Source organism: Cylas formicarius, unplaced genomic scaffold, assembly GCF_029955315.1.
Source record: "Cylas formicarius isolate icCylForm1 unplaced genomic scaffold, icCylForm1.1 PGA_scaffold_8__14_contigs__length_24414737, whole genome shotgun sequence".
NCBI lineage: Eukaryota > Metazoa > Arthropoda > Insecta > Coleoptera > Brentidae > Cylas > Cylas formicarius.
The window spans coordinates 19,941,501-19,953,419 of record NW_026844361.1 but is presented as its reverse complement, the minus strand read 5'-3'; the positions used below and the strand labels follow the sequence as shown (position 1 = coordinate 19,953,419).

Sequence of the window (11,919 nt, the reverse complement as noted above, 5' to 3'; positions counted from 1 at the left end):
AGGGCATAAAAAAGAAAACTATCTAACTCTAACCTCGTTCGACTGGTTTAGTTTTTAGTTAATATTTTTTTGTAATAGAGACCTTTAAAAAGTAAATAATGGCATCTGGTCTGGACAGTTTCGTTAATCGTATCCTTTAAATTTTAAATAATACATTACCAAACTTCTAGAAATTCAGAAATTGTCCCTTAATCTTTTTTAGATACTGTCTCCATTATAACATCCGACGGAAGGAATTTTATCGTAAGTGACACAATGATGATACTTAGACGCATTAGGAACTGCTATTATTTATAGGGAACATTAAAAGGTTTTGATCAGACTATTAATATCATTTTGGATGAATCTCACGAAAGAGTTTATTCAACCACTTCTGGTATAGAGCAGGTAATGCTGGGACTCCACATAATTCGTGGGGACAACGTGTAAGTTATCTTTTGAATGAATATTGCGAGATTACTTCAAATTTTGCAGGGCAATCATAGGACTGATCGACGAAGAAATCGATAACAGACTGAATTTAGCTAGTATTAAGGCCGAACCTTTAAACCCTGTAGTCCATTAGTAGAATATTAGTAATATATAAGATCTATTACATTTGTTTTTCTTTATTTCCGCCTCTGTGACAGTGACAAGGACTCCTCTGTCACTCCTGAACTGTAATGTCAGTTTTACCATTAATTTTTATACAGTTCCTTAATGTATTTTGTACAAAAGCTCCAGATTGTCATCAGCAGCCTAAGGTTAGCAAAGTTGCTAAAATTCGCACAGCAGGAACCGGAACTGTCTTGTTTAATCCAACTGATATTGACAAGCAATGTTGGTCTCAAGATGAGTTAGCCATTTTAACAGCAAGGTGAAAGCAAACTTATTTCTTGTGTTGCATTGTATCAACTCTTTTTTCAAGAATGGTGTTGGAGGATGTAGTACCCGATCCGAGGACCCTGTCGCTAAAATGCAATAATGATGTGGAGGATTTAATTGAATATTTTAAAACTGTTATAGAAACAGTAAGAAGTTTGAGTACCGGACGGAAAAAGCACATCATGCTACTCGCGGTGACTGATTTGCTAGGTAAGTTTCAAATTTACTTACTTAGATTTGTCAATTGTCAAAAACGGGAAAGGATATATTACGGGGGAGCGACAGCTACTAGAATCTGAATATTTTATTCACATATACAGGCGGGTACATGCATCACGCAGTTCTGCCGTTAGCGAAGCGCGGGTTCTACGCTGGTATTATAGATTACGTATTTATAGAAAAGCTTATACAGTTCTATGAGGAAGTGAAGTGGTTTCTGAAGACCAATGGACAAGGTTGGAGCAAAGCTGTGACTCCCAGTATTTATGAAACATTTACGTTTGGCAGTATAAATTGTATAATTTTTCTTTGGTAGAAAAACCAGTCGATGTCCCGGTAATACAGTTCGACGTAGAACTCCCTAAAAAGCTGGGCAACGATAGCTACTGCTCCAAGCTACTATATTATGAGTATGAGCCCCTGAAATCGTCGGCCAAACGCTCGGTGTCGGGAGAAAAAGGGATCTATTTCCCTCTACCATTCTTCGACGCAAAATACCGACCTACGGCCATAGTTGTTCCATTTAAGAGGTCTCGTAAAGTGCTTGCTAAATATTGTACCTTCACAGCTGCAACCGAACAAGCACTTATTTTTTATTTTCTCTTTTAACTTATAAGATTTGTTCAGCACAAACAGACAAAGAGTAAACGCGTGTTGGGACAAAGACACCACGAAATTGTGACAAAGTTTATCCAAATAAACTATCCAAAGCACAAAGACAAATATTTCAACAAAATTCTGTTGCATGAATCAGAAGAAAATTCTAAAAACGAAGATTTATTGCTAATCGTCAGTTTTGGCAACCTTTGAAACGTATCAAAAAACGTCAAACGTAAAAAAATTTGCCTCTTGAAAATTCAGCTTGCAGGCTCATTTAAGGCTTATTTTTGGCTTGCAGTTCATATCCAAACCATTTCGAAGTGAAATGTTGACCTGTCTCCGATTTCTTCATTGTTTATCGGCCTTTCTCTCGTAGACTGGCTGTTTTTATTTCACATTTTCTTTTCAACATCATTCACTGGGTTGCTGGTTGCTAAATACATCTTTCAATGCATCAACTTGTAACGATTTTTGTAACTTTTATTTTTAGGGTCCCATAAGTGTTTTCCGTGTTCCCGTTTTTCGCAAGGACACTAGTAGTAGTGCAACAAATCAGAATTAAATTTTTGTAATTTTGCACCGATTTACTGGTCTCTTACTTTTGTCAGCACACACGTCTATACTGCGTCGACAACTTGTGAAATATGTTGACAAAACAGAGACTTTTTGATCCTTACCAACTGGAGACGAGACTCGCAAGTCTCCGAATTTTAAAACAAAAAAAAAATAAGAAAAAAACGAAGCATAAATATATCGAATTCGTCGCGAAACATGGATGTCTTTGTTTTATGTGGGTGGCTGGCTGGTCTGGACAACAAAAACTGTCAAAAATTCTTAATGGAAAAATTTTTACAAGCAATATTTTTTAACCTTTACGTAATAACGTATGTAAATGCGAAAAGTCAAAAATAAGTACCTGTTCGGTACTCGTTGGCGTACCCCTTATTTACGTGCTCAAACAGGTTCGCTTTGAGAAACATTGAGTCGAAACGATCCGCTTACTTGCTTATGAAGTATTACCTCGTCGCGTCCAAGTGCTTGGCGGAAAAGAATGCCAAACCGAGTATGGTGGAAAAGTTTCAGAACAATTTGTACGCTTGGATAGATACGGAAGCTCTGCCGAAATTAAGGGACGATAAGTTTTATTCCGCGTTTGGCGGTCTGCTTCGTGTAGAGGCGACTTTGAAAGCGATGGGTAGCCATTCGAATGGATTGAAATCTCTAGCGTAAATAATGTAATGTGTGGTAGGCGCGAAAGTGGGGGAAATAAAATCTTGCGACGTCGACAAGGGTGAGGAGGAGGTGGGCGCTGTACCGACCGTAGGTGAGAGTAGCAAGAGGACTACGATGGTCCTGGCCGCCATTCTTATTGTTATCATGGCTTGGTTTATTATTGGATCGTGCTTTGTTTGTCTTCGGATGAAGGGTAACGGTACGTCAGGCTTAATAAAAACTGTCGAAGTTTGAGTTTATAGGGTAACGTTTATAGGTAGAAAAAAACCAGATAAAGAAGAAAAGGCAAAACGGTCTGACAGCGCGAGTACATTGTCATCGTCCAGGTGGTCGTCCATATGGAGCAAGACTTCAGCGAAAAGGTAACTGGGATTTAGGTATTTAGGTTTCACGTGTACCATGCGTTCAATTTAACATTTTAATTGGCTTTGTTTTTAGAGATATCAAGGTAAACGAAAAGACAAAATATAGGGTTAGTAGCCAAGTTTTTTTCCAAATGACATATAAAACAAAACACTATCGATTTGCTGATATATAAGCCTACATCATATATTTTTTAACGTAAAACCCTGTATATTGTACATGTGTTTATTCCGATTACAATGGTGTAACACACTTTATATTTTAGTCCACTCGTTTTTGACAAATCGGCAAAAATAGGAAATTTTTATATAACCTCAAAGAGTGCCTTGACTGACTGAAACAACAATAATTATTTACAAATTCAAGTAGAACAAAAACACTAAAAATGACAAGACAAACTAAAATAAAAAATTCTCATACTCTAATTGTGTCTTAACTGATTTGCCGAAGTTCCACTACATTATTTCAAGCAGTTCTGTACACGTGATTTTTTATGGGCCTCCAATAGAAAAAAATCTGTTAAAGTTAAGTCGGGGCTGTTGGCCGGCCAATCCATAGTTCCGCCGTTCCCTATCCAACCTCCTCGGGGGATATTCCATGTTAAGAAAATTGCTAACTCGTACAACACTGTGAGGAGGGGCACACTTTTGCTGCCATATAATCAGCGCCGATATATTTAGGGGTAAATCTTCTTTAGGTGCTCTAAGAGTTGCAAATAATGATCACCAGTTAACTTCTGATCTATAAATCTCGGACCCAAAGTATGCTCATCTATGACACCATACCATACATTATTTGATTGGTACACCTGGGTTTTTATTACGTAGGATTTTTGAAAAACTAATATAATATAATATAATATAATATAATTTTGTCTATTACAACCCTCCATAAAATGATTTTCAAAAAATTATTGTTCTCATTATGTCTATTAAAAGAATCGAAAAAAAACTGCATCCTCCTTTGACACTGTTCTGCACTTAGTTTTCGAGTTGTACGAAATTTAAATGCGTTATATTTATATTCTTTCAACTGAGTGGACTTATCCCCGAGAAATATCTGTCTCTTCGTATACTCTAGTTATAGGGCAAACGGGATGTGCTTCATACAATCCTAATATTTATTTACTTCATTTAAAACATTATGATTCCAGCATACCTTTTTAGCATTTAATACGTTACCGTTTTCTGCAAATGTCTTTTCCGAATATCTGTTTTGAAGTCTGATATACTGACGACGAGCTGCAGTTTCACTTTTATTATTCTAAAGTATACTTGAAGCATATCACTTCTTTCACAGATGCTAAATTCCCGAAAAACCATTTTAACAATAATGACCTGAACAATAATCATAATACTTAGAAGTCAAACATAAACATTTTTTTATTTCAATCAGGGCACTCTTTGAAGTTATATAAAAATTTCCAATTTTTGCCGATTTGACAAAAACAAGTGGACTAAAATATATCATTGTTTTAAATACATCTACATAAAAACAAATAAGTTACAGCCAATTAAAACGTTATCTAGATAAAATGAAGCACATTATCGTAAAAAATTAATATATTTTTGACAAAATTTTGGGTTGCAAAATCTTTAGCACCCTGTATGGATCCTAATGGAATTTCTAACATGTATTTAGCAAATCGACCGAAGCGACTTGCAAATGTTGCGCCTCCGTAAGCGAGAAGTCGACCGTTGGCTATACGTCCTCAAGCGAGTTTGACAACGGCAAAACGAAGAAAAAAGGTAACACTTCTGATCGCAAAAATTTGTACATTGCAGAAATGAAAAAAAAAAAAAAGCATGAAATAAGTGGAGACACATAAACAAGCAAGGAAAAAGCTCACCAAATATTAGCAGATGAATATTTCTTTGTGACCTGAACAACATACTTAAATCAAAAAATAAATACATAAAATTTTTGCAAAAATCAACACAAACTATATGGATCTTAACTAAAAACTTAATGAGTTGTAATAATAGAATTTTTGAAATCTATTTGTTGGTGGATATAAAGTCTCGGCTGCTGGGATAACCCATTCTTTTATTTTCGTTTTAAATTCATTGTAGGAGTCTATAATTTTGAATCGCATCAGGTACCATGGCAATAATTTTTGTTAATAGGTAAGAAAGGCATCTTTTCTCGCCTTGTTACTCGCAGTTTTTGCCATTGAGATCGTGTCGAACTATCGTGCTCGAATAGAGGTAAGCTGTCGTTGCGTTTGTAATAATAATTCGTAATTTGGACAAAAAATAATTGACTACCATCTAAGATCTTTGCCATTTGATAGAGTTCTTCTGTAGGATCACTTTAAGAATCCACTTTTGGGTAATTTAAATTTTCCGGCAGTAGTTATTAGTCAAATCAGCCCACCCCAAGAGACCATATGTGGGATGTGGTTCAACTAATGCACTACAGCATTTTTAGGTGTTTTATATCACGAAATTCGCTGGCATTTTTGAATATTGGGAGAAGGGATCTCAATTTTTTAATAAGTTTATCAGTGTTATATTCCCAAGTCAGGTGCATGTCCATGTAGATATCGAGGTATTTAATATAATTGGGGGAAACTAATCGATAAACTCATTCAGTGTAGTCTCGATTCGAAGTTTTGTGAAATTTGGCAGGAAGTTTAAAGTTAGCTCTTTATAGGGAAGGTAATTGTACACTTTTGTTTATGAACCACAGCCCATGATGCCTGAGTATAGAAAATCGAGGATTCATCTGCAAAACTCGAAATATTCCCCTTTAAGTTTACACGAAACATACCATTAATGTACAAAACAAAGACCCAATACAGTTCCCTGTGGAACTTCATATTCACTTATCGAATGCTTTCTTAATAATATCTAAATAAATACAGAGTGATTTAGGATTTGTATCTAATGATTTATAGATTTTTTCTGACAGTGTCAGTGTCTATTTTTTAATATTTATTTTATTTTTTTAATAATTTATACAATTGTCGCCTTTTGTATTTTTTTTTTGCAATATCCCTTTATTAATACAATAATTTAGAATATGAGTTAGAGGGTTTACAATAAAGCCTAGTGTTTTTTTGAATGTTTCCGCCCACGTGCCGTCAGGTCTGGATTTTCGGGCTTTTAAATTTTGTACTATGCGCTGCCCTCGGTCTCATGGAGTTCGGGAGGTATTCTGTTACTATTATTATCATCGACAATATAAAACAAAAAGTGTTATTCTTTAAAGGTATTTTTATTTGGCGTTGTGACAGCTTCCTCGTTCGCTCAGTATTCCGTTAAAAATCCTTTGGGCATTTCACGCTGCAAACTTAGAATATGGACACTGCAACAAACAAAACTATACAAAACAAAAATTCGTGCACTTAATGGAACTAAATAATCGTCACGCATAACCTCACTTTTATCAACCGGATCATCGCGGGCTGTCAAAAACGATCGTCGTTCTAGGCAAGTACAAATCGTCGTCGCGGCCGCCGAAACGGGACAAACGAACGTCCCAAAGTTCTCCCTGCGTGTGTCCCCCAGACGACGGCCCCGCAATAATCGAAACCCGGCACTCAATGAAGGTGCTCCCGTCGATAGCCGAAATGTCGGAACACTCTACGTTGGACAAAAAGAGAGGCGGTTTCAGGAAGATAACGTTCGCGCGACGCGACTCCGAGGATGCGACGACTACCGACGACGAGAGAGTAAAGAATAAAAGGTGCGCGGCCCCGTGGGATCAAACCGAGCGTACGGTGCAGTGCCCCAACAGAACGCTAGACAAGTCGACGACAGCGTCGAGGTTGGCCGCGATATTCACGCGATGACGTATGTCAATTCGGTTTGGTTTTAGTTCGGGTCCCCCGTTAAAACAGGTATAGCGATTCGCGTAACACTACTCGATATGGCTTTACGCGATTTTAACGACTCGACGGGGAAACGACAGCTGTAATCGGTAATACTGCTCAGTTTACGTATGTAATAGATGGAAAATCCTGAATTGTGTTCGCCAGATGACGCGTTGCCAAACGCTTCCCGATTTTTTTCCTATTACCGGAAATTTCATTAAATGTGTAAAATTGATGAGTCCGCATATTGGTTATTTTGATATCGATATTTTTTGATATATTCTATATGTTCATCCTTCTTTCTTTTCTTTTGTTCCATAAGCTCCAGAATTTCGTTCGTTATCCATGATTTACGTTTTGTGTGGTCTTTCCTAAGATATTGTTTCCATTGCTTTTTGCTTACTACACAGTAAACATTCCCTGACTCTGTAGTAGGTCGTGTTAACATATATTATAGAAATTAAGTCTCCTCCCTACTCCAAAATGACCATTTTTATTGGGTATTTTGTATATTAAAAATACGGTTTTGGCGGCGAATAAGAATTAAATACAGAAAACCTGAAGAGAAATAATTTGTCGAAAACTAAAACGTTTAAATCGTTAAAAGAGAATTAAAAAATATCAGCAAATTAACGATTGAATATATGACAACACGACTAGCATTTAGCGATTTTCTTCAAACCAAAGTTTACTTATTAATTTCAAATCCATACACAACACAAAATGCTGTGTTGAACTGTTGAACGCGATTTATGGATACTTGCCTTCCACACTAGTTGACTGGCCATTAATTTCATAGGGATTGCTTTTAATTTTGCTAGTTTGAACGCACAATACAAAAACGTCTTTTGAGTTATCTTTGCAGTAGACGCAATTAAAATAACATGTTACATTACCTTCTACAAAATTTCATCGAAAGATATTGTTCGTACGTCATTTTCCGCACATACTACAAAAAATGTTAACAGAGCTACGAATAATGTTTACGCTTGTACAGGTAGAATGACCGACCAAAGTTTCAGTTCAGTTTCAACGTAAACATTATACAATACTTCCGTATTGCCATGTTTGTTTGCTGTCACTAGCGCCACCATCGCAAAATAAATTCGCGAGAACAATGGACCAAATAAAATGAGGGTGATAATACCGACGAAACTAGTCATAATATAAAGGTTAGACTGCACAAAAATAAACACGCCGTTTTGTCAGGCATTTACATGCAATTTCAGCTAAAACGATTATAACCGTACTACTGGCTTCAAATGTACTGAAGATAATATTTTTACAACTAAACAGAACCTAATAAAAATGTTATTTTAGTGGTCATGCCAGTTTTGTGTCGTATACAATAAGATTTTCAATACTTTAATACTTTCTAGCATAACACAACACTTTATACACTAACAACACCAAAAATTCAAAAAATGGTCCCAGAAATAGCTAAACAGTCCGAAGGATACAAATATATTACGGGTGCGCCAACTGACCCTTCCGTATTTCACGACCCTGTCTGTTACATACGTACACTGGCGGGATTACCAACGGAACTTAACTCCCTCTGCAGCGCGATTTTCTACAGGCCAACTACGACTCCGTGGGTCGTCGTAACGACTTGGAACCCAGTAGCGGGACAAGGTGTTTCCGTTACGGTAACATAATCCTTGACGTGTGATTTCTAACATTTCAGGAAAACGAGTGACAACGCGGCTAAAGAAAACGACACGACTACAAGCGACTCGCGCTCGCACATTAACGAACGCAGTAAGACAGATTAGAGCGAGATGGGCGTTGCCGCCCGTCAAATGCGCAACACATTGCGATGTATTTTTTAAAAGCGACTTTTGGCACCTCTTGTTTCGGCGTTGTTTTACTTTATCCCTTATTTGATGACAAATAACGTTTTCTCTTGTTTGCAACGGCAATAGTAACAGGATAAGTTTCGAAAAAAGGAATAAAAAATAAAGATTTGCTTTTATTTCATTGTACTTGTACTGTCAACTTTCAAAGATTTTTATTTGACTGGTGTATTTCTTGTTTTTCTTCTAAAATACATCTAATGCATCGACAACATCTTATTTTATCGTTCCAAGGAAGTCGTTTCTATGATCATTACATATTGGAGTCAGTGATTTGTAAGGTAAATTTTGTTGCAGACATTATAGGTTTCTTTTACATTTTCCTACTCAAAATATTGGAAAGTGACTTTTGGTGATAACTACTACCTACCTTTTTAATCCTAATTTGTGAAATATAATATTATTTCTAAATTAAAAAGAGGTACTCCTGAAGCCCTATCGGGAGATTGATCCAAGCCAAGTGCTTTTTTGCATCTTAAAACTTCATCAAACACATTATCCATTACCAAAAACAATTTTATCTTTTAAATATTGAAACAATCCCAGGCAACTTTTTAACGTAACTTCAACAAATAAAGGACGTGCAGAAAAATTATGTTATAAGCCGTTAATAACCAATAAAGTGACATAAGGGTGCAATTTCATAAGAGGTGCAAAAACAATGTTATATCGTTTTAGTTGAGGCAGAGAATGCGAGCAAGCGAGACGACGAACGAGTCAGTGGAACGCGGGACGCTGTTTATCAGTAATTATTGTTAATTCCACGGAGTGTCAGCAAACAGGCTACATTACGTAATTGCAGAGATTTTCACATGATGGCGTGCCATTCGAGCATGAGCGGCAACTACGCCCGTTATCGGGAAACTGACGAAAACACCCCTCGCATATTTGGTTACGATTTCGGGTCATCGACGTCATCCGGTAGTGTTTAAAACTCGATTACTTTGACATGCGACTGGCCGAACCACAGAATAAATATCGACAGAAGCGATAAATAGACTTATTTCGGTACCTAACTTATGACGTCACATTTAAATATTAGGTTGAAGATAAACAATAACAATCTCAATAAGTGCTTTGGTAACAACAACAACAATCAAAAAGTTATGCAACAAGTATGGTAATAGTATATTATGTAGTCTGGTAAACGGCATTTGAGTGATCAGTTTATTTGGCACGAGCGGAGCGAGTGTTTAATAAACGAGTGACTTAAAAATTTTACCGAACGTGTTGCATACTAAACTTTTTCTACGACCGTTAGTTATTGCAAATGAAACTAACGTGGTAAACTGACACTTTTCGCACGCTAGGCCGATATAGGTATAATAGGGAACTTGAACAAAATTTTGATTTGAAAAATATAAATAAGTTAACTAAGTAAACTATTACAGGAACCAAGGAATCAAGAATTGTAAAATTTAAATCCTCTTTGAAACGCGTCATTGGCTGGGACCGGTTATGACGTCAAGAAGCCATTAGAGAACGACAATGCGTTCGTATTGGATAATTTAATTTTAATATTAGTCTTGATCCTGTCGCTTGCTTTTGTTATCTTGTGTTAAGTATCAAAAAGAAAGTTTTGAAAATCACCGAACCGATTTTTTTAAAATTCAATCTGATAATTTAGCTTTAGTGGATACGTTTATGGCGACATCTTACATACAAAACACGAGGAAAGTTTTTCTTTTGCTGAGGTCCACGGTGTCAAAGCTAATAGGTATGTTCATAGAAAATTTAGCCACTAGTTTTAAACAAATATAATATAATCAGTTTAAAATTTTCTAGTTTCTAAAATTCAAATGGTATATCCAATAAAATTTAAATTATTCAATAAAAAAAACAAAAAGGATTTTTTTAAACTAGTGGAAACCTAAATACTGATTTTAAAGTATATTGGCATTGATAATTTAAATTGTTCTTTGTTTTATATAGAGATTGCAATAGGATAGGTGCAAGTTCTAAGAATTAAAAATGTTTTGCACGGTTAAGGCTAAAGTGACACCCGAAGATAATGTTAACAAAAAACGTCTTCTTTAATTTTCTGGTAGACGATAAAAAGTTTATCTGACGTTTTACGGGTTGTACTGAAACATGATGGCACGATTTGTAATATTTTTGTGTTGCTTCCATTATTATGTAAAGCACACTAAGCACAAATACAAACTGACGTCGATTAAATACAAACAAACTTCACACAAGTCAAAAATAAACGTAAATAATATAATTCTCGGCCTGTGACCTGAGCATAACACTATAACATGTCGCCTTATCGATCGAAAAACTGCGGTATGACGTCACGATCATTCCCGCGCGTTCATTGCCTTGACACACCTTCACACACCTTGAATTATTTATGACGTACGTTATTTCTAAACATAAACAAATGCATTAAAGAAATAAAAACAAACTGTTTCGTATTGGGTGTTTTACAGATGGGAGTAGAATTTTTTTTTTAACAAAAACATATTACATGAGTTAAATATTTACAGTGACTTAATTCTGGTCACTCGAAAATTTTAGAACACATTTTTTTGTACGATACTTATTTTGGGGTTAAACAATTTCCGCCAAGAACTATATATTGGTGTTACGGTCCTGGCAAAACGGCGGCGAGCGGGTCCGGTCCTGTGAGTTGGGTATTTTTAAAGTCTGTGCTGACGTACATTGGTTGTTATGACTCAAAACATGTAATAATTATTGTTTAGTGCTTAAAATTATGCGCTGTGTACGTTACTGATTTGGCTTATTTCCCTATTTACGTTGGGTTTTGTTACAGATATGAGCGACGACGAGATCGACTTGAAAACGTCAACATCGAAATCGTAAAAAACACCCGTCGTTTTCCTTTTGTGTTTTCTTTTTACGAGTGATACGCAATAAAAACTATCAAAACAACATCCTTGCTGATTTTTTATGCTTTGACCTTTTTGCAATTTACGTTCACCAATTCAACAGCAGGCGGGATCA

The 11,919-nt window shown here is 36.0% G+C and overlaps 2 protein-coding genes and 1 long non-coding RNA gene across 7 annotated transcripts; 2 read left to right on the top strand and 1 right to left on the bottom strand.

Moving 5' to 3' along the window:
- The first annotated feature begins 11 nt into the window (after window positions 1-11).
- LOC132706679 (U6 snRNA-associated Sm-like protein LSm8) lies at window positions 12-614 on the top strand. Its single transcript, XM_060678160.1, has 4 exons — window positions 12-129; window positions 203-243; window positions 298-425; window positions 475-614. The coding sequence occupies exons 1-4, from the start codon at window positions 99-101 to the stop codon at window positions 563-565; spliced, it is 291 nt and encodes a 96-aa protein (XP_060534143.1). The 5' UTR covers window positions 12-98; the 3' UTR covers window positions 566-614.
- Window positions 560-11,869, top strand: LOC132706676 (uncharacterized). 5 transcript variants are annotated; one of them, XR_009619624.1, is made up of 15 exons: window positions 560-856; window positions 908-1,074; window positions 1,185-1,343; window positions 1,400-1,613; window positions 2,646-2,878; window positions 2,933-3,115; window positions 3,173-3,278; window positions 4,921-5,027; window positions 6,714-7,050; window positions 7,102-7,123; window positions 8,676-8,731; window positions 8,784-8,857; window positions 9,631-9,697; window positions 9,755-9,960; window positions 11,729-11,828. XR_009619624.1 is itself a non-coding variant. In XM_060678155.1 (15 exons), the coding sequence occupies exons 1-15, from the start codon at window positions 663-665 to the stop codon at window positions 11,776-11,778; spliced, it is 2,088 nt and encodes a 695-aa protein (XP_060534138.1). In that variant the 5' UTR covers window positions 560-662; the 3' UTR covers window positions 11,779-11,846. The 5 variants fall into 5 exon arrangements, 4 of the variants coding, with proteins under 4 accessions (XP_060534138.1, XP_060534139.1, XP_060534141.1 ...); XM_060678155.1 differs by having other exon boundaries at window positions 9,755-9,873; window positions 11,729-11,846; XM_060678156.1 differs by lacking the exons at window positions 9,631-9,697; window positions 9,755-9,960 and having other exon boundaries at window positions 11,729-11,846.
- LOC132706680 (uncharacterized) lies at window positions 5,058-8,811 on the bottom strand. The gene is made up of 3 exons (XR_009619626.1): window positions 7,993-8,811; window positions 6,665-6,866; window positions 5,058-6,603 (listed from the first exon to the last, which is right to left on the bottom strand). It is a non-coding gene; the product is annotated as an uncharacterized LOC132706680 (long non-coding RNA).
- Window positions 11,870-11,919: the final 50 nt, after the last annotated feature.